The 18440-nt window shown below is 51.7% G+C and overlaps 2 protein-coding genes across 2 annotated transcripts; both read right to left on the bottom strand.

Moving 5' to 3' along the window:
* Window positions 1-859: 859 nt before the first annotated feature.
* ITGB1BP2 (integrin subunit beta 1 binding protein 2) lies at window positions 860-4200 on the bottom strand. Its single transcript, XM_026040929.1, has 11 exons — window positions 4137-4200; window positions 4007-4056; window positions 3875-3931; window positions 3342-3490; window positions 3153-3261; window positions 3015-3056; window positions 2445-2515; window positions 2263-2365; window positions 1814-1924; window positions 1639-1701; window positions 860-1151 (listed from the first exon to the last, which is right to left on the bottom strand). The coding sequence occupies exons 1-11, from the start codon at window positions 4198-4200 to the stop codon at window positions 891-893; spliced, it is 1080 nt and encodes a 359-aa protein (XP_025896714.1). The 3' UTR covers window positions 860-890.
* A 1879-nt stretch (window positions 4201-6079) lies between these two features.
* On the bottom strand, window positions 6080-18427 carry NONO (non-POU domain containing octamer binding). The gene is made up of 10 exons (XM_026040904.1): window positions 18295-18427; window positions 15749-15969; window positions 14458-14759; window positions 12434-12529; window positions 11126-11322; window positions 10754-10838; window positions 10047-10149; window positions 8702-8744; window positions 7950-8059; window positions 6080-7073 (listed from the first exon to the last, which is right to left on the bottom strand). Exons 1-10 carry the CDS (start codon window positions 18413-18415, stop codon window positions 6936-6938), a joined length of 1416 nt encoding a protein of 471 aa, XP_025896689.1. The 5' UTR covers window positions 18416-18427; the 3' UTR covers window positions 6080-6935.
* Between the last annotated feature and the right edge of the window lie 13 nt (window positions 18428-18440).

Genomic DNA, 18440 nt, shown 5'->3' with positions numbered 1-18440 from the left:
CGCGCAGGCGGCAAACGGCGCGCGGCGCTTTGCGCTCGGCAGCGCGGGTGCACGGCAACCCCCCGCGCGCTGCCCCGCCGCGGCGCCTCGCGCCCGTTCCCGCCGTTATGAACGCTGGGCCGACCTGGCTCTGGCGAGGGTTTTGATAAAGGAGACAGCGGAGCCCCCGGCAGCGCCGCAGGCAGCAGCACAACCGCCTGGCCAGCGGGTCAGCAAAACCCCCGCACCCGGGGGGACACGGGGCCGTCACCTCCGCACGGGGGACACGAGGCTGTCACCCCCGCACAGGGGGACGCGGGGTTGTCACCTCCACACGGGGGACACGGGGCCGTCACCTCCACACGGGGGGACGTGGGGCCGTCACCTCCGCATGGGGGACACGAGGCTGTCACCCCTGCACGGGGGGACGCAGGACCATCACCCCCGCACGGGGACGCGGGGCCGTCACCTCCACACGGGGGACATGAGGCTGTCACCCCCGCACGGGGGGACGCAGGACCATCACCCCCGCACGGGGACGCGGGGTCGTCACCTCCACACGTGGGGACGGGGCCATCACCTCCACACAGGGGGACGGGGCTGTCACCCCCGCACGAGGACACAGGGCTGTCACCCCCGCACGGGGGGACACGGGGCCATCACCTCCACACGGGGGGACGTGGGGCCGTCACCTCCACACGGGGGGACACGGGGTTGTCACCTCCACACGGGGGGACACGGGGTTGTCACCTCCACACGGGGGACACGAGGCTGTCACCCCCGCACGGGGACGCGGGGCTGTCACCTCCGCATGGGGGTTCTGCTGCTGCCCTCTGGGCCGCGCGCGGTGCCCGGCGGGACACCGGTGGCCGTGGGCGCTGCCGCGGCGCCGGCGTGTTGCAACGGGGGCATCAGGCACTCAGCGACGCCCTCCCCATCTCCTCGTCCTCATCCTCATCCTCCGACCAGCTCAGGCCGTCGTCCGAGTCGTCGTCCAGGGCTCCGCGGGGCTCCGGCGCCGGGGCAGGGTCCCGGTCCGCGCGGTCCCCGCGGGCGCGCGGGCTGCCCGGCGGCAGCTGCAGCGCGGCCCAGCGCCCGGCGCTCGCCTTGCTCAGCGTCACCTCCACCTTGGTGGGCACCATGCTCACGAAGCTCTTGCCCGTGTCGATCACCTGGCGGGAGGACGGGGCGCTGGGGGCCGGGCTGCCTCCCCACGGGGCTGCAGGACCGCGGGGCGGAGGGTGGGGACAAGACGAGGCCATTGGGGGCTGCCCAAGGTCTCTACATCAGCATCTGTTTTAGTGGAGGTGACAAGGAGGGAGCCCTGCACCCTGTGGGGCGTTGGGAGCCAGCGGTGGAAAAGGCCAAGGAGGGAACTAGGAAATCACCATTCCCTCCACAAAAACAGCAGCCTGTGCGCTGGGACAGGCCGAGTGCCGCGGGTCACATCATTTCCATGTGCTAATGTAATGAAAGTCCCAGGGAGGAGCACACGGAGGTTGAGCAGCGGCAAAAAAGCCCGAGACTGGTGACCTGACCAGCAGTGACGTTGTCTCCCAGGGCCCGTATCGGGGCTGCAAGTGTCCCAGACTCACCCACCCCTCCCAGCCCATCACCCACCGGCCGCTGCAAGAGGGGACTCAAAGCGACGGCTCTTACCCCCCAGAGCTCCAGTTCTGCCTGGAAGACCTTATCGCCCTCGAAGACGACGTGAACCTCGAGCTGCAAGAGAGCCCGCAGGACCCGGGCTCAGCGGCACCGCAAGGGCTGCGCGTGGCCACGGTGCCCAAAAGGGACGCCCCAAAGCGCTGCCGGTCGCTCCCGGGCCCCTCACCACGGTGCGGTTGGCTTTGACGGTGCTGAGGGCTGGCAGCGGGTTCCTGGCGTAGACGGTGAGCACCACGTGGCTGCCGGTCTGGTGCCAGTCGTGGCGGCAGGACGCGGCCTTCCTGTCCTGCCGAGCAGCGGGAGCGACGCTGGAGCGACGCCGGAGCGGGGAGGTGCAGGGGAGGCCCTGCCAGCCGCCCCGCGGGACGTGGAGGGTCGTCCCCACATCATCCCGCTGAGCCCAGGGGCTCTGCGTGCTCAGGAAACCTCATCTCGTGCCCTATGGGCACAGCCTCCTTTCCATCTGCCTTCTATTCCCATTTAAAATCTCTCCCAAGCTCCGTGGCGACTGCTCCGGGCATCCCGCAGCAGCGGCACTGGGGACCGTGACCCCCCGCCTGTCACCCCTTGCTCTCCTCCTGCCCCTCGCCTTGCACATGCCCCACAGCCCCTTACCCGCTTCTGCTCCCAGCAGTGCCGCCCGCTGCTGCAGCCTGGCTGCTCCAGGAAGGCCCCAAAATCCGTGGATTTCACCGCGCAGCAGCTCCAGTACTTCATCCTGCGGGAGGGGGCACGTGGTCAGGTTTGGAGCTCTGCGAAACCCCGGGATTTGCTCCCAGGAAAGGAGCGTTTCTTACCCCTCATGGAAGACGGGGACTCCCGGGTGGAAAGTGCAAGTGTCTGCGTCGCTGTCCGGCCCCTGGTAGATCTGCGGGACAAGGAGCCGAGCGGCTCGGCTGCATCCCGGCCCCCTGGCACTGCCGGGAAGTCCTGGCGCCTCGCGGGGCTTGCACAGCGTGCGGGGGGTTTGCACGGTGCAGAAACGCCCTGGGGTTGCTGGGCTCCTTCCCCTGCCCTGCAGCCTCGTGCCCTCGACTGCCCCTCGCTGCCCTGGGCTGCCGTCGCCCTGCGGTTCCCTCAGCCTCTCCTTGGGCTCGGGGCGGGCAGGCAGCCCCGCACGGTGCACGGTGGAAAGGGGGCTGTGCTGCACTTGATTGAAAGCCGCCTGGAATTATTCCTTTGAGCCCAAACGCAGGTCCTGAACACACGTTTTGTTCCATTGCAAGCAATTAATGTGGCAAAAGCGGACGTAACACAAAGGTGGGACTTGGGAAGCCTCCCGGAGGGGCCGGGAAGCTGCGAGAGCAGAGGCTGCACGTGCAGCATCCATAGCAGCTGCTTTCCCGTGCGCCGAGCTGCAGACTCACCGCCTTGCAGGCCGCGTTCTTGCAGGCGGTGCCAGCTCTCACCTGGGCAGCAGCCTCCCCTGCGGGGACAGCGCGGGCGTCACCGCGGCCCCCGGCCCCGCGGTGCCCGGCGGCCGCCCCGGCGCCCCTCGTACCTGCGCCGCTGCCCTCGCCGTCCCTCTCCTGCGCACGCAGCTCCAGCTTCTCCAGCGCCTGCTGCAGAGACCTGGATGCTTTAATGGGCAGCAGCTGCCTGGGTTCGTCGGAGCTGGAAAAGAGCAGCGGCCGCGTCCGAGGGCTCTTCCCGCGGAGCCCCCGCGGCGCCGGCACCGACGCTCCCGGCCTCACCTTGGCCTTTCCCGCTGCCTCCGCTCCGCTGACGCTGGTCCTTGGACAATGAGCTCTGCAGCCGGCTCAGCCTTCGGCTTCTCTGAGGTCTCCTCCCGGCTCAACGGCTGAGGGGGCTTCTCCTTGCTGTGATACCCCTTCGTGCAGCCCTGCGGAGCACCCACAGCCCCAGCTTGGCCCTCTCTAGCCCGGAGGTTGCTCCCAAACCCCATGGGTTTCCACAGCCTGGAGGCTCCCCGGTCTCTGTCCCCACACCAGGGCAGGGGCTCTGCACAGAGCCCCAGGAGCCAAAGCAGCCTGAGCGGTGGGAAAAGGCCCCAGCTCGGATGTCCTTAAGCAGCTCAAGGGCAGCAGGAGTCTCCACCATCTCCAGCGGCCTCTGGCCTCCTCCTGCCCTCCGAGGGGCTGGTTAGAGCTCAGAGTGTGGCCGGCGCTTTGGGCACCGCATCCACCCCACAACGCCCCGGGAATGGGGGATTGGCCCCCAGCAGGGACAGCCGGGGCCCGCGGAGCAACCGGCACCAGTCACTCACCTTTATGGCGAGGAACTCGGAGAAGTCCGTGGTGCGTTTCTTGCAGCACGACCATCCCTGAGCAGCAGGACAGGACACGAGGTGAGCGGTGAGGGAGCACAGGTCCCCCCCGGCGCTCCGGGCCCCGCTCACCTTCAGGGCGTCGTGGAAGATGGGGACGCCCGGGTGAAACACGCAGGAATCTGTGCGGGAGAGAGGAACCGCGTGGAGCCGCTCAGCAGGCGCCCAAGCCACCGCAGCCGCCGCCGGCTCCGGCTCCTACCCGGCGAGTTGCGCGCGGGGTCGAAGCGCTGCCCGCAGCCCGTGTTGTAGCAGAGCAGCTCCATGGCCGCGGCTCCCGCGGGCTGCGCGCGGGGCCGGGCCGGGGGCCGCGCTGCTTGGCGGCCGCCCAGGGCGTGGGTGGTAATCGGAGAGCAGCCCAAAGATGGGCATGCGAGTCCCGCGCGCCCGCCGGCCCCGCTATCTCGGCGGGCGCCGCTATCTCCGCAGGCATTCCGGCACCGCCGCGCTGCATCCCGCAGGAGCCCCTCCGGGACCGGCCCCGCTCGCTGCAGGCTCCCCACGCGCTCGCCACGTAGTTATCGAGCGTTAAGGAGCAAGAATAAGCGCACGGGCATATAAAGACACGTGAAAAGCCAAGGTTTTAACTTTCCCTCAGTGCGGTTCTGCAGGGCCTGGGGCGGTTTGGGCAGGAATGTGGAGGTGAGTGGTTAGGAAGAGACCTGGCAGCCCCTGGATGGAGCAGAGAGGCACCATGGCCCCTATCCCCATCCCCTTCCCCCAGTGCAGCCTTTTGAATTGCAGGGAGGCAGAGGCGAAGGACAGGGAAGGACCCCTGGGACACGGCAACGCTGGGAATGCCTAGCAGAAGCACAAGTCACTTGGAAAACGCCTCAGAAACACAATAAATGCTGGGAGCGGGTGGCTGGAAAGGTGCCCCCAGCTTGCAGAGCCGGGGCTGGGGGCCACGTGCAGCAGGCGGAGCCGGTGCCGGGGAATTTGCTGCGTGGAGCTCTAGGGTTTCACCCCGCTCGGCCTCCCGGCAGCGCTGCAGCTGTTGCCCTCGCGGTGCCAAGAAGAGCTCGGGTTTCTGCGCCCGCCTCCCGGGCAGCCCCGAGACGCGGCCGCCCCCGGGGGGCCGGGAAGGGACCCCCGTTCCATGACGTTGTGCTCCCCTCCACCCAGCACCGTCACCCTTCCCAGCAGGGCCACACGAAACACCCAAGGGGAGCCCCATGGAAAAGCAGCAGCTTATGTTCTTCCAGTGCAGCCTTCTGATCAACGCAGCTTCTAGCAAACAGCAGCATGTCAGAATGAAAATAAAAGATAAAAAATGGGAAATTTATCTACACCTTCGATGTCACAAAATTATCTAGGTGGCAGATGGAGTCTGCGGAGTTGCTCTGGTTCTGGCAAATGCAATCACTGCTGCTCTAGAGGAAGCTGCACACAAGCACTACGTGACTTTGAAGCCTAGAAACGACCCGGGTTTAAATCTAAGAGCAAGTGGGTAAGAAGCAGATAGATCATCAGTCCTTGCTCTAAAACGCACTCGTGCAGTATCGGTTCATAATAAAGAGGTTGATCAAACATGACAGCAGACAGCAATGATAGTCAAAACACTTTATCACTCTGTACCAGGCAGCAACCTCCAAAGCCAGGCAGGCTTCTCTGCAGATTGGCTGCACTGCAGCACATGAGCAAGATGCCTGTGCAGAATCCGCGTCTTGGACAGTATCAGACAGTGCCGTATTTGTGAATTGCTGCTCAAAACTATAGACAGGGGAGCTGCAACGTGATCCAAGCGCTGCCGGCAGCCAGACCAACAGCAAAGCACTTCAGTGGATGTGAGCGCCGGGATGAGCTCGGGAGGACACAGCTCCCTTCCCTTAGACCTTTCTGCACAAGCAGCCTCTGCTCCATGAGGAGCTCCCTCAGTTTATTCCGAAATGCCAGGGTTGAAGGCATCCTTCCAAAACACAAATCAAACTCCCTCTGTGCCAAGGAGAATTGTTGGAGAAAGCTCCAGGGTTAAATACACTCTTCACATGGTTGTGCTGAAACCACCTTTGCTCCACAAGCTGAAGCCCCATTTATTTCAAGCTGTATGTACCTATTTTTTTCCCCCAGAAACAGAATAGACAGCACACCAGATAAAAAAGGCTTAAAATCCACTTTAATAATGCATTCCTGTAACATTCCTCAGACAAACTCAAACTTGTTAGTGGGACAATTACAGCTTGTGTTCAAACAGTTTACACTAAATGAAAAAATCTTGTAGTACTTCTACACAAAAGACAGGCAAGGTTAAGATTATACAAACATTGGTTTCAGTTAAATCTTCAGCATGAGATACAGTATCTTTGTCCAATAGATTGTACTTTACTACCAGTAAAAATAAACAGCGATACAACACGTTATCAAAAAATCCATCCAAACAAGAGCCTTCCAGCCATTCTGGCTGCACATGACGGTCAACTACTTTAAAGAAACAGATGGTCCAGAGAAAAAGAATAACTACAGGTTAGGAGGAAAGAAAAGAAAGAAAAGAACATAAAAATCTCCCCAATTTACTACATGATGAATCATTTGGAGCTATATAAATTTACAGAGTCGTGGGAACTGCAAAGTACCCAGATGCTGCCCTAGTTCTCCAGAGACTTGCCTGTGCTTAAAGCAAGGTTCACTACACTAAAAAATAATAATAAAAAAAATATGCCAAGACATACTCCAATGGTAACTAGTTTAGTCTCAGGACTCCGGCTGCCAACAGGAAACCTGGAACGGCCAAGGCCTGAAGGGCCTTGCCAGATCTTACCGTTACTGAACAACCACGGCAGCCTTCCAGAATCCATCTTCACATTGAAATTATAGGAATGCACCACATGAAATTTCCTAAAACCTTTACCAGTCAGACTGCACTCCCCTTGTCCTAGAGTGGCTTTACCAAAGCAGGCCCCTAACTACCTATTTCCAACATCCACCCCCTGAGTAGAACCCTATCCGGCCCGCTGAGATTCCTTTCCTCTTTGGGGTGTGTGCAGGGGGGAGCCGAATCCTGTTAGTATCGGCGACGCTTGTTAGGGCCGAAGTCGCCGCCCGGGTTCCCTCTGTTGAAGGCAGGCGGGTTTCCTCCCATAGCTCCCAGTCCTTCCATGGTGCCGCCCTGGCCAAAGCGATCTGCGGGCGGCGGGGGAGTCTGCCCAAGAGCAGAGAAGGCGGAGGGAGAAGGGAAAGCGCACGGTTAGGAGCCATTTAAGTCCATTTGGATGCTACCAGCGTTGCACAGCCCCGAATGACCTTGCTAGGAACCCCCGCCCCCAACAAAGATAACCCCGAGCCCAAAGAGTGATAAGACTGAAGTCTACAGGCAAAATAAGGGTTTCAGGCAGTGCCTTTCCCCTGGTAAGCGGGGAGGCGGCGCTGGGAACACGGCTTGCGAGGTCTCTGGAGCGCCCAAGCAGAGCACTGCTGCAAAGGGGAACTTCCCAGTGCCACCAAAACCGCTTCGCATCCCAACACTGATTCCAAAACAAGCCTGTGATACAAGCCTGGTGCTCCACTGTTTCCTTGTTATTAAGCTCAGCTCCTCAGCCTTTGCGTTCATTCTTCAGCTTTCCCTTCAATTTCTCTCTGCAGCCTCTATTTTCTCAACACTGGCCATCCCACTGTGCCTACCCATTGGTATAAAAATCAGCACACAAATAAAACTGCTCTTTATGACCAAGAAAGGAATCCTTCTTTGGTCATGGACATTCTGGTCGCAAGAACCTCTGTCTCCAAGCACTCCAACTCAAACGAGTTGCCCAATGTGCTTTTTTAGCAACCATATGTTAACGCTAGGACCTTTCCAGTCAGTATTTTGGCAGGAGCTATTTTTGAAGCAAAGCATTAGGCTTGGCTCATTTTCCTCAAAATTAGTAACACATATCAAGGGAAGATTGATTGCTAATATTTGAGAAGAGCTGAAGATCAAATAAACACCTCTGACTTCAGCAGCACAGCTCCCAACAGTGGAGGCAACCCATGCTACGTTTAAGAGTGTGTGCACCAAGCGCAGATGCAGATACGTTACCATTCCCATAGCTCCATCAGGTATCATAGCTCCAGGCCCCGCTGCAGGAGGGGGGGCGGCGGGCACGTTGGTACCACCCATGGCTCCTCTATTGTTCATGCCAATGGCTCCTGCAAAAGAAATCTGGAGAATATTCCTGGCAGACACAGGGAGGAAGCGAGTACCCATTTACTGCTGCAGAGCCACCAAACACCACACAAACACCTCCCTGCACTGTTCCACCCAGGGACAGAACCCTGATCTATCAGCTGCTTTTGCACTATTAGGGCAAGACAAACCGCTCTTGCAGTCCAGGTCACTAACCACCAAACCCCTACTTTTCCACTGGTTCTTGTCCACGTGACCTAAAACTCTAGGTCACATAGTCAAAATATGGGAAAAAAAAGTAATCGAGATTCCTGGGCTCAAGGTCTATCATTACATGTTGTACTAGTTTGTACCAGTACAAGCTTCTATGGGAACCTTAATCATGTCATGGCTCCGACAGCAAGTCCAGCTACGTTTCCTGCCCACTGAACAGTCCTCCCTGGATGTACAGTATTACCTCCAGCCCGACTGTTGGTATGTTTGCCATAGGAATGTTTCCTGTCAGTGCACTGGGAGAAATTGGAGTTTCTAAATAATAAGCCAATAAAATAGACTCTGTGTGTGTAAATATATATTTTAATATATATATTATTTAAATGTATATTATTTAAAAATTCAGAGAAGAAAATGAACATGTAAAGGAAAGACGGCCACAGAAAACTTACCTCCCATACCCATCTGCCCCATTCGCATGTCTGGTGGCTCTCTCTGAAAAAAATGGAGATCATTCATTTCGAATGATAAATTCAAGGTATTCTTCATTACAATTCTATAAATTCTATCAATTTGGCAGATTTATTACTGAAAACTTGATTGGAGTCATTTCTAGAGTAAATTTCAAAAGACTTGGGCTACCTTCCACTGCTAACTACTGAATAAACAGGTCTTTTTAAAGTCTCTTTCTACAAGGCTGCTTTGCCCAAGCATGGCACAAAATCCAGGAGCAAAGCTGCGTGTGCAGAATTTACCACAGCAGCAGCATAAAGGAGATATTTAATGTCCGGATGGAAAGATCTGCTGAGCAGCAGTAATGCATTAGGAAGAATTAGTTTTGCTACTTCCTCAGCATAGCTAAGAAGCTTTTCATGATGAAAGGAATGCAGGCTTATATAATGAATACACAGGGCTAGGTCGCTTACATTAAAATTCCAGTTAGTGTATTTTTCCCCTATCATTTGAGCACAGGGCACACACCATAGGCAAAGCCAGGCGTTCTGCCTCATTTTCTGCTGGAAAACATCTATTTTACCACTATTTATCATTACGAAGGTATTATTATTCAGGGAACTCTCTACTAGGCAAAGCAATAATCACATGTTTAGGTCAGTTCCATAGTTTTGCTCTTTGGCTCCACACATATTTAGTTATTTTGTTTAGGGGCTGATTTTACATTAGTAGGCATAAACCCTTGGCACCCCACTGCACTGATGCTGTCACACCACCTCCACAGCATGAGGGCTGCTGTCACACTGACAAGCTGTTGGGATTGGAAATGATTTTTAACACAGATCAGTATAGAACTAGAGCTCCTGCTACTAAAAAGCAGACTACCATGCAATGCATTTTACATTCCAAATAAATGCTGACTTTTAAGTACAACCAAAATATCCTGCCTGCAGCACTGCCTCGAGTTGTGGTACTTTCATCTAAGCAGAATGAAGAAAGATGGCAGGCTGGGGATATAGCTAAACATTTGTCCATACAGGACTCTGCAGCAGGAGTTCAGAAAAGTACATTTAATTACTGCTCTTAGAATAAAATTAGTTTCTATGTATTCCTCTGAACAAGAGGACTACCAGAAGCTGTACATGAACAGCACTGGGATATAAGCAATCCAATAATCCAGTAACAGGGGTATTTATATTTCCCATAAACCATCTTTAGATTTAGGACAGAATGCACTGACTACGCAGAGTGTCCCAACCAAGATAAGCATCCACAGGGTGCTATGGAAGGGCAAAATACTAATGCAAATGTCAAGATGTAATAGGAAAGCAAGAATACTCGTACCGCATCCGGAAAATTCCCTTTAAAGCCTTCCTGCTGGCGTCTCATCATCTCTTCTTGCTGCCTTCTCATTTCCTCCTCCCGACGCCTGCGTTCCTCCTCTTGCCTGCAAAAGAGTCCAAAGTTACTCAGTCCAGCGCGGGTTAATCATCTGCCTCACAGGCTTGCTCTCTGTTTGAAGCAGTTCATTAGAAAACCGTTACCAGAGCACACCCACGTGCACAGCCACTCCCAAACACATCCTGACTCCGTGTAAAATAACAGACACAAGCCACAGATAACTGTCAAGTTCCTTCTATATATTCAAGCAGGTTGGAGTTTCTCACATTAGATAAGGAAAAGCAAGAACGGCAAGAGACCTCTTCATTGAGAGGACATGTCTAGAGTGGGGTTTCCCAACCTGCAGCACTGAAGTCACTGAGCTGCTGTACGTTTTAATCATCTTATGTCCCTCAGCCAAAAGGCTAAACTGAAGCACCAAATTATAAATCAAAAAATGCTACTCAATGTCCATCACCAGTGGAAGAAACTACCTCTGTATCTTAAACCAACTGTACACTCTCCCTATCACACACACACACACAAAACCTCCCAAAAGTCTGAAGTAACAAGTCCTCTTTAGGTAGTAATTAAATTGTCACCCCAAATAAGTATGTGCTTCAGTTCCAGAATCTCACAGGTTCAGAGAATTTCAGAACCTGCCCCCTTACCTGAGTTCCAATTGTTTACGTTTTTGTACTTCCTGGTTATGTAATTCCTCCATTCTCCTCAGTTCTTCCTGGCGTCTCATTAAATCTGCAAAGATGAAAGCAAAAACAACAACAAAACAATCAAAATTCTCTCTTCTCCAACAGCTCTCATCCATTTCCAAACCAAAATGGTACCCCAGAAAAGAAAGTGGTAATGGAGCTGCCATCAGTGCAGTAACATCTCTACACTCATTTGCCCCTGTGATGCTTGGTTAGAGAACAGGCAGCTCTGTCACAGTCCATCCTCAGCAAGCACCAGGCTGTCTACAAAGCTCCACAACCCTTAACCCAGCAGGGGCCTTGGGCTTGTATCACACTGCTGTTTAACGGTACCTTGCCTCATGAGCATAACTTGGTGCTCATGACGAGCTGCTTCCATCTCCATTTCCAGCTTCTCTCGAGCCTCCTTGATGTTCCGGTCTACCTGCTCTTGCTGCTGCTTCTCCATTTCTATTAGAGCCTTCCAGCGCATGGCATATTCATACTCAAAGCTGCCCGGCTGTGCGAATCGAGGAGGTTGCTCACGCTCCCTGTCAGACAAGGCAGGGCTCGTGAATGCTTCAGTGGAGCAAGGAGGGATTAGGAAAAGTACAGGATGTAGTAAATAAACAGCAGGTCCTTTCAACAGAAAGGAATGGATTTTTCTCTGTAACAGACAACAAGCTGCTTTGTCCTCTGGTTTCTCACGGAAGCCATGCCTAAGATGGCCCCAGGGAAAAACAAAAACAAAAGCACACTTACTGAAAGCAGAAATGTAGGTAGGACCCTAGTCATCCTCTCTTCTTACCACAGACCTTTCTATTGCAGGACTATGCATGAAAACTGTGCCCTGTCCTCCTCCATACTAAGCAATTACAATGCTTTCACAAGGCACCAAAAGCTACTGCATGAGAGACATTTAGGAACATTCCCCAAGGAATGGCCTTTGCTCCTGCTGCAGATCTTATTTCCATTAGAGATCCACCCCAGGAACAGACCTGCCAAACACGCATGCTTATTTCCCTCATTTCTGCAGTCTCTGCTACACCTGGTACATCCCACCTTTCCCAAGGTAGCTTCCCTGCTCCTGCAGCACCCATTTTCCTTACTCGGAAAAATTCAGGGGATCACATGGCTTAGTAATTCCCACTACTGTGATCACATGATACCTACTTAAACTGAGAAGCCTTCCAAGACCACAGCTTCATACCTCGATAGCTCTACAATCTCTTAATGCTACCCACATAATTCCTTCTACTTTCACTGCGGGTTCAAGCCCCTTTGCTTCACAGACTCTCATGAGACTTAGAGCAAGTGATTGTCCCAATCTTTCACGTGTCTTCCCCTTGCACAGTTATCTTAGATTTTAATACCAATTTTTATTCCAGCAGTGGAAGCATAAAAACACTTAGCACAAATATGTGAATGCTGCTAAGCTTATCCAGCCAGCTAAGCAAAACAAATATCCACAAGCTCTGCTTTCTTCCAGCTAACTATAGGGAGAGAGCAGAGCGTGCTATTCCCTTTCCAGAGTCAGGGCACAACTACAGAAAAGGCGGACCTTTTGGTAAAACCAGTGAGCCACGTTCCTAATGACTAGGCCACCAGTCAGTGTCCTAGGCCACAGTCAGTCTCATCTCCCTTCTCTCAGTAAGCACATACTTGTGATACTGCTGGTTTTTGATGACCAGTTTCTCCGGTAGTCCCTCTTCATCATCATACTGATCCATGGGCTCCACAGTCACAGGCCGAGGAAACCTAGAAAGAAAAAGTGAGATGCTTTTAGAATAAGTCAGGAATAAGCTTGCTGTGCACAAAGCATGTGCAGTTTTGCCAGGCTCTATGAAATACTGCCTTAGCACTGCTCGAAAAGGTTCAAGGTAACCAGGGGTCTGAATCAAACAAACCTCCCCCTTGTTTTTTCCCTTGGAACAGGAGCTGAACTTCCAAAACAAACTGCAGTGAAAGAAGAATACCTCCAGTTACTGATTCAAAATAACAGCTTAACTGAAAGCTGACATTCCTTATAGGATCTACTTGGCGCAAGGTCTGTTGGACCCAAGGCCCTGTGTTTTCCCCCATTCCTCCCTTGCTACATGGCCCATCACTACGTGCTGCACAACCTTTGCCTGTCTTTTCACAAATGCTCGGGGTGAGTCCCAGCTGCAGTGCTCCTTGCTGGAGGATCACAGCTACAACCCACGCGTGCTGGGTGAGAGAGGCCACTACAGCCCAACAGCAGTAACGCAGGCTCTGTAGGTGCCTCTTGGGCTTTTCCAAAGCGTGAGCAGTGCCTGGACTCCAGCAAGAACACAAGATATGGGAGGCTAAATTGGTCCTCAGCTGCAACTCCACAACATAGTTTTTTTTTTTTTTTAACTAGACATGCCCCATTGAAAACGGTCTTGCTTTCCAAGGTGCAACAATTTCAATGAGTTTAGATTACCTGGCTGTTACCATCATTAACTAGGCCAAACAGAACAACTTTAACTGGAAGAAAACCTTAAATAAAAGTGATCAACATCCTGGTTTAGCTCCCTTCTATAATCAGAAACTAATGTGCTGACAGCTAGAACAAGAGCAAGTGTCCCCTCCAAGCCACTCTAAGTTGTGTATCAGCAGTGCTTAGTGCTGCGTGGTGACATTTAAAAATTTGTTTTCCTGTTCCTTTCAAGAAATACACCTCTGAATCAGTTCGAATATGCTCAGCCTTAATATTCCCAACAATCTAAGAAAGCCCTGAAGTTCCCCCGAAGCAATGTTACTGCAGAGCACCAAGCACAATGATGGCTATTCCCAAGGAGTCTCAGGAAAGAACAAGAAATGACAAACAAACTGAGCTGCTCCTGGAAACGGAATGCACTTGTGTACTGCTGTCACAGGCAGCCCCGGGGGAAAAGGTGGGAAGTAAGAAGGCACAAAGATTCCAAGTTACTTCAGAAGTTAACAATAAAGCTACAATTTCCCTTTCCGTTATTAAAATTTATGGCCACATACACAAAACGCATTTTTTTCCCCTAAAGATTAAAAGAGCATCCCCATGAACTGTTAAAGCAACAAGCCATGCTGTACAGAACATATTCTAGAATTACTCATTTACTTAAGCACATTTAAGTACTCTCCCAATAGTCTGTTTTGCTCCTTGTGATATTCAAGGACAACAAAAACAGTTTATTGCTGTCAAAACCCAAACCAAGTCAGTCCATGGGAATAGCTTCTTGGAAGCATCCCATGCCACCAAGGGCAATGGATCCCCATTCCACCTCAGCAAGGCACTCTGCTGAGTGCATCTCATTCCAAGCCTCAGCTCTGAAGTGATCCAGCATACACCATTACCAACTAGCTTTATTTCCACACAATAAGGATGGTCTCTGACATAGTTCCTGCTTCTTGAAAGCTGCTTTAACTGCTGCAAGCAGGTTTTATCAACAAGGAGCTTAGTGGACAGTTTTATGCACTTACTCCACGAGCAGCCTCCCAGAATAAAGTTTTCAGCCTTGAGTTTCAGCACAAACTTTTGTCCAAACACAGGACCAGCAAAACTCTCCTTGGGGAAAAGCACCAACCACGTCCTGTCCCATGTCTCACAGGCCCCACTCTGGCATTAAGAAGTGTTGCTTACAAGCCAGTGCCACCCCTCAAACTGCACACATGCCAGAAGAGCACTTGTCCCCCTCCACACTTACGTAGTTAGCAGGAAGGACCCATCGCTACATCTATCCAGGGCTTTCCTAGCAGCCGGCTTCCCTGAGAACTCCACAATGCCTTTCCCAGAGGATCGTCCTCTGTCATCCACAATAACCACAGCCCTTTCCACCTGGCCAAACACAGAGAAGGCTTCCTCCAGGAGCTCATTGGACACAAACTGCGGCAGGTTCCTGACCGTCAGCGACGCGCTGTGGCAAGCGAAGCGCACTCTTAGCTGCTTCCCACGGAGAGGCATGTTGTCTAGTTCCACCTTTGCAATCTCTGCCAGAGTGCGAGTTTCCTGAAGATTAAAAAAAAAAAGTTATCATTAAGACTCTCAATGTGGGATGGAATTAGCCGGTCACAGACACAACAGTCAAACGCCTGTTTCCCCTGAACAAGTACTTCAGAGAGGAGCAAATAATCCTCCCACAGCAGGGTAAAAAATGCCCTGACAAAACGTTGCTATTCTCTATTATCAATGACTCTAGCTGAATAGACACGTACAGAGCTTGGGGGAAAGAAAACCATACCAGACATAAGCTCAATCCAAAAGTCAGTGCTGACTGCACAAGCAATTAACCAATCATTATCTATCAAACACAATTAACTTAGGGCCACAAAGCTGCCTTTTTTTTTTTTTTTTTTCCCCTCTCTTCTCCTCTCTCCTTCAAGATTCAATTACTAGCTGGTAACTGTAAAAGGAAATGATCATTATATAAGAGCTTCTGAAAGATGTTCCCACACCTCTTCCCAGTTTCCTACCTTTCCACACATTTAAGTTTCTGCCAAGCAGCTATGCCGCAGCGAGGCACCTCATGCTCCATCCATTCACTTTAGAGGTCTCAGAAAGGCAGTATATGAACGAGTGAAGTTGAGGACCTCACTCTGCATTGGTTTCTACCTACTCAAGCTCCAGTGTGACCACTGTACTTCAATGCAGCACTTCATGATGATCTACACCCATGCAAATCTCATCCTCACACCCCTCCTGAAAGCAGGAGTCTGTCCTCTCTGCAACAGTATCAAGTCCACATCTTCCTTCTGTTTTCTACCAGCTGATGTCAGAATGACTTTTACACAAACCTCAAATTCTGCCGTAAGCAACCCAAATTCACATTCCTTCTTATAAAGGCTCTAGACAAACAGCTTGTAAAGCAGATCCCATATATTCCCCCAAATTGACAGCCGACAAGATACCCGAGTATCTACTGCTTCCAATTAGCAGTAGCCCCCCACTGCGAGGATAACTGACCCAAAAATACCCCCAAAGCAGCAACAGTGACTCACCAGCCTGATAAAGCCAAAGCCTTTGTCCTTGTGGATGAAGACTTCACCCGCCTTCCCATACTTCTCAAATAACTTTCTCATCTCTTCCTCTGTAATATCTGGGGGCAGATTCCCCACAAACAGGCGGCTTCTTTGGGTGAAGGTCTTTTCTCCGGGTTTCCGGAAATTCTTCAGGTCAATAGTCAGGCCTTCATCTGAGGGGAATAAGGTACACAGCTGCTCTACAGTTGGGGGGATAAATTCCATTAGGTTACATCACAGTGAATGCAGAGACACAGGATAACACAGGTAATGCCACCCATTCACTCACTTCTCAAACCTCTCCAGCCATCTCTAGAGCAACTAAAGCATTTACTTCAAAAGTGGCCAATATTTTTCTTAAAGAAAGCATGTGGTCCAACTCCAATGCTCGTTAACACCATGGCTTGGAATAATGAGAGAGCTTGGAATAATGGCTTGGAATAATGAGAGAGATTTCACTCAACTTTTGGAGCTCTGGTCAAGATGACTGACCCACAATAAAGGCAGTAGTGGCTGCAATACAGGATTCTGCTAAATCAACCTGAATAATTACAGGAAAGCAGCAGTTTTGCCAGCAATCAGATTTTTACTTTAATGGGATGAGTCTAGAAAACAGGGGTCTGAAAAAGTGCATACTAAAGATATGATGTTTTGCCCAGATAGGTAACTAGCAAGTACCCTACTGGATAGGATTTGGGTTTGAGACTGGGGTTCCAAGCTAAAGAGAAGGCTGGAATGGTGAAAATACAGAACTCAAAACCAACTGTACAGACAAAACCCCAGAAAAATAACATGGTTTGCTACAAAAACCTCCAGACTCTTTATATTCTATAGGATTCTTAATCTTTCCCTCCGAAAGTTTTTCACCCATTACCTTCACCTCAACAACGTGACCTTGGAAGCCCTGCTAAACCACCAGACACAATTCTGCCTTCACCATCACTTTATCAGCACATCCCCATTCCCCAAACACATGCAGAACCTACCCACACAGGACAGCCACCCACACAAAGCAAATGCATCATTTTATGTTTCTTTGTTCCTTTCAAACCCATTTTTTTTTCTCTTCTATTCCTCATTTGACCCCAGTATTTTGCAGATCAATTCCTGCTTAAATTAAGCTTTTCAAGTGATGCCTCGTGGCCACAAGTATCAAATAAACTACAAACGTGAGTGGTCTGATTCAGGCTACCAAGTATGATACTGAAGAGGAAAGGCAGCTCACGGGGAGACATGACCAGATAAATCTATTGCAGACTGAGCACGGGAGAATGAAGTTATCTGCTTAGCCCAGGAACAGTTCCCAGGCTAAGGGCTTTTCTTGTGAAGTTTTAAGGCTGTTATCAGGAGCATTTGGGCAATAACTTCAAGGCTTGCAAATATACTAAGAGAGACTGAAGGCAGAGTTACACCAGTGTCACTGGTTTGCCTTAATAAGGTCCATTAAAAGGAATGTTAGACATAAGGCACTATAAGCCAATCCTGGTGAGAAAACAACACACTTCTTGTGCATTATTCCCAACTTAACTGGAAATAGAGAAGTCAACCTCCTTATTCTTCAGTCTGTCATGACTGATGAAGAGCCTACGTTACAGGTTGTCTAACAAAAATACCCTAGAATTTTAATACAAAATATTCTGGAATTTCATACAAGACTAGTATGTGCATGCGTGTGGAAAACAGGAAGTTCTAGTCAAACCTGAAACTAGCAAAAATAAATAAATAAAAACAGAGGAGGCATGCAAAAGAAAAACAGCAAAAAGTGTATTTAGCTCAGGGGAAGCTTTTGAAAAATGTAGCCAAGATGCACATATCACTTTAAAAGAACAAAATTGCGTGCGTAGACTTTTCAAAACAAACAAAAAATGCTTAATTCATAAAACATTAGGGCACCTCCTTCCCCCACACACATGAAAATGTTAATGGCCGTGCCCTGGCACCGTAATTCTGAACTATCAAGTTAGAGCAGTTAAGGCCTCCGCGCTCATTAGCGCATCCTGCCTCAGCTCAGGCACTGCCGCTGAATCCCGAGGCCCGGGCAACTCCGGCCCACACACCCTGAGCACGAATGAACGCAGAAAAACACCAAAAACTAGTGTTACGGCTGGCACTGGTGTCAGCCTGTGCTTTGGATACTGAAGTATAAGCAATTAAGCTAAAAACCTCACGTTTCTGCTGTGCACGAGTTTGACCGTAAGTAGTAACCAGGGAAGCTTGGGAGCAGCCTTTTTGCCAAAGCCACATCCGTACAGACAGCAGATCTGTTCCGCTAACGCTTAAAGGAGTCCGCATTGAGAAGTTCACTATTATGGGAAGGGAAAGGGGGAAAGGGGGAAAGGGGGGAGGCCGCCTCACGTTTGTAGTTTAAAGAACACTCTTAAAAAGAAACAGACTTCCACCCTCGCCGAGGTTCCCTCTTGGAAAGGGGCGCAGGAAGTTTTGCCCCGAGGCCGAATTTGAGGAGCACGGGGCAAGGCGATGTGCGGGCACAGAGCCCCGCGGGGCCGCGCTCGGCGGGGACTCACTCTGGCTGTTGGCCTGCTGCCCGTTGGCGGGGATGGAGGGCGGCGCGTGCTGCTGGTGCTGGTGCTGCTTGCGCGGCGCGTGGTTCTGCTTCTCCATGTTGAAGCCCTTGTTGCCCTGCATGGTGCCGACCTGCGGGGCGCGCACG

The sequence above is a fragment of the Nothoprocta perdicaria genome, unplaced genomic scaffold (assembly GCF_003342845.1).
Source record: "Nothoprocta perdicaria isolate Ctin4 unplaced genomic scaffold, notPer1 scaffold_270, whole genome shotgun sequence".
NCBI lineage: Eukaryota > Metazoa > Chordata > Aves > Tinamiformes > Tinamidae > Nothoprocta > Nothoprocta perdicaria.
This window is presented reverse-complemented; position numbering and strand designations above follow the sequence as displayed.

What these genes read in the sequence shown, in the direction of transcription:
- ITGB1BP2 (XM_026040929.1), bottom strand. Translation starts at nt 4,200, where the DNA reads ATGGAGCTGCTCTGCTACAACACGGGCTGCGGGCAGCGCTTCGACCCC. An exon ending in CCCCGCGCGCAACTCGCCGG is followed by an intron (nt 4,057 to 4,136) that starts GTAGGAGCCGGA and finishes TCTCCCGCACAG; the next exon opens with ATTCCTGCGTGTTTCACCCG. An exon ending in AGAACGCGGCCTGCAAGGCG is followed by an intron (nt 2,516 to 3,014) that starts GTGAGTCTGCAG and finishes CTTGTCCCGCAG; the next exon opens with ATCTACCAGGGGCCGGACAG.
- NONO (XM_026040904.1), bottom strand. Translation starts at nt 18,415, where the DNA reads ATGCAGGGCAACAAGGGCTTCAACATGGAGAAGCAGAACCACGCGCCG. An exon ending in GCAGCAGGCCAACAGCCAGA is followed by an intron (nt 15,970 to 18,294) that starts GTGAGTCCCCGC and finishes CCCCAACTGTAG; the next exon opens with AGCAGCTGTGTACCTTATTC. An exon ending in GGGTCCTTCCTGCTAACTAC is followed by an intron (nt 12,530 to 14,457) that starts GTAAGTGTGGAG and finishes TTTTCTTTCTAG; the next exon opens with GTTTCCTCGGCCTGTGACTG.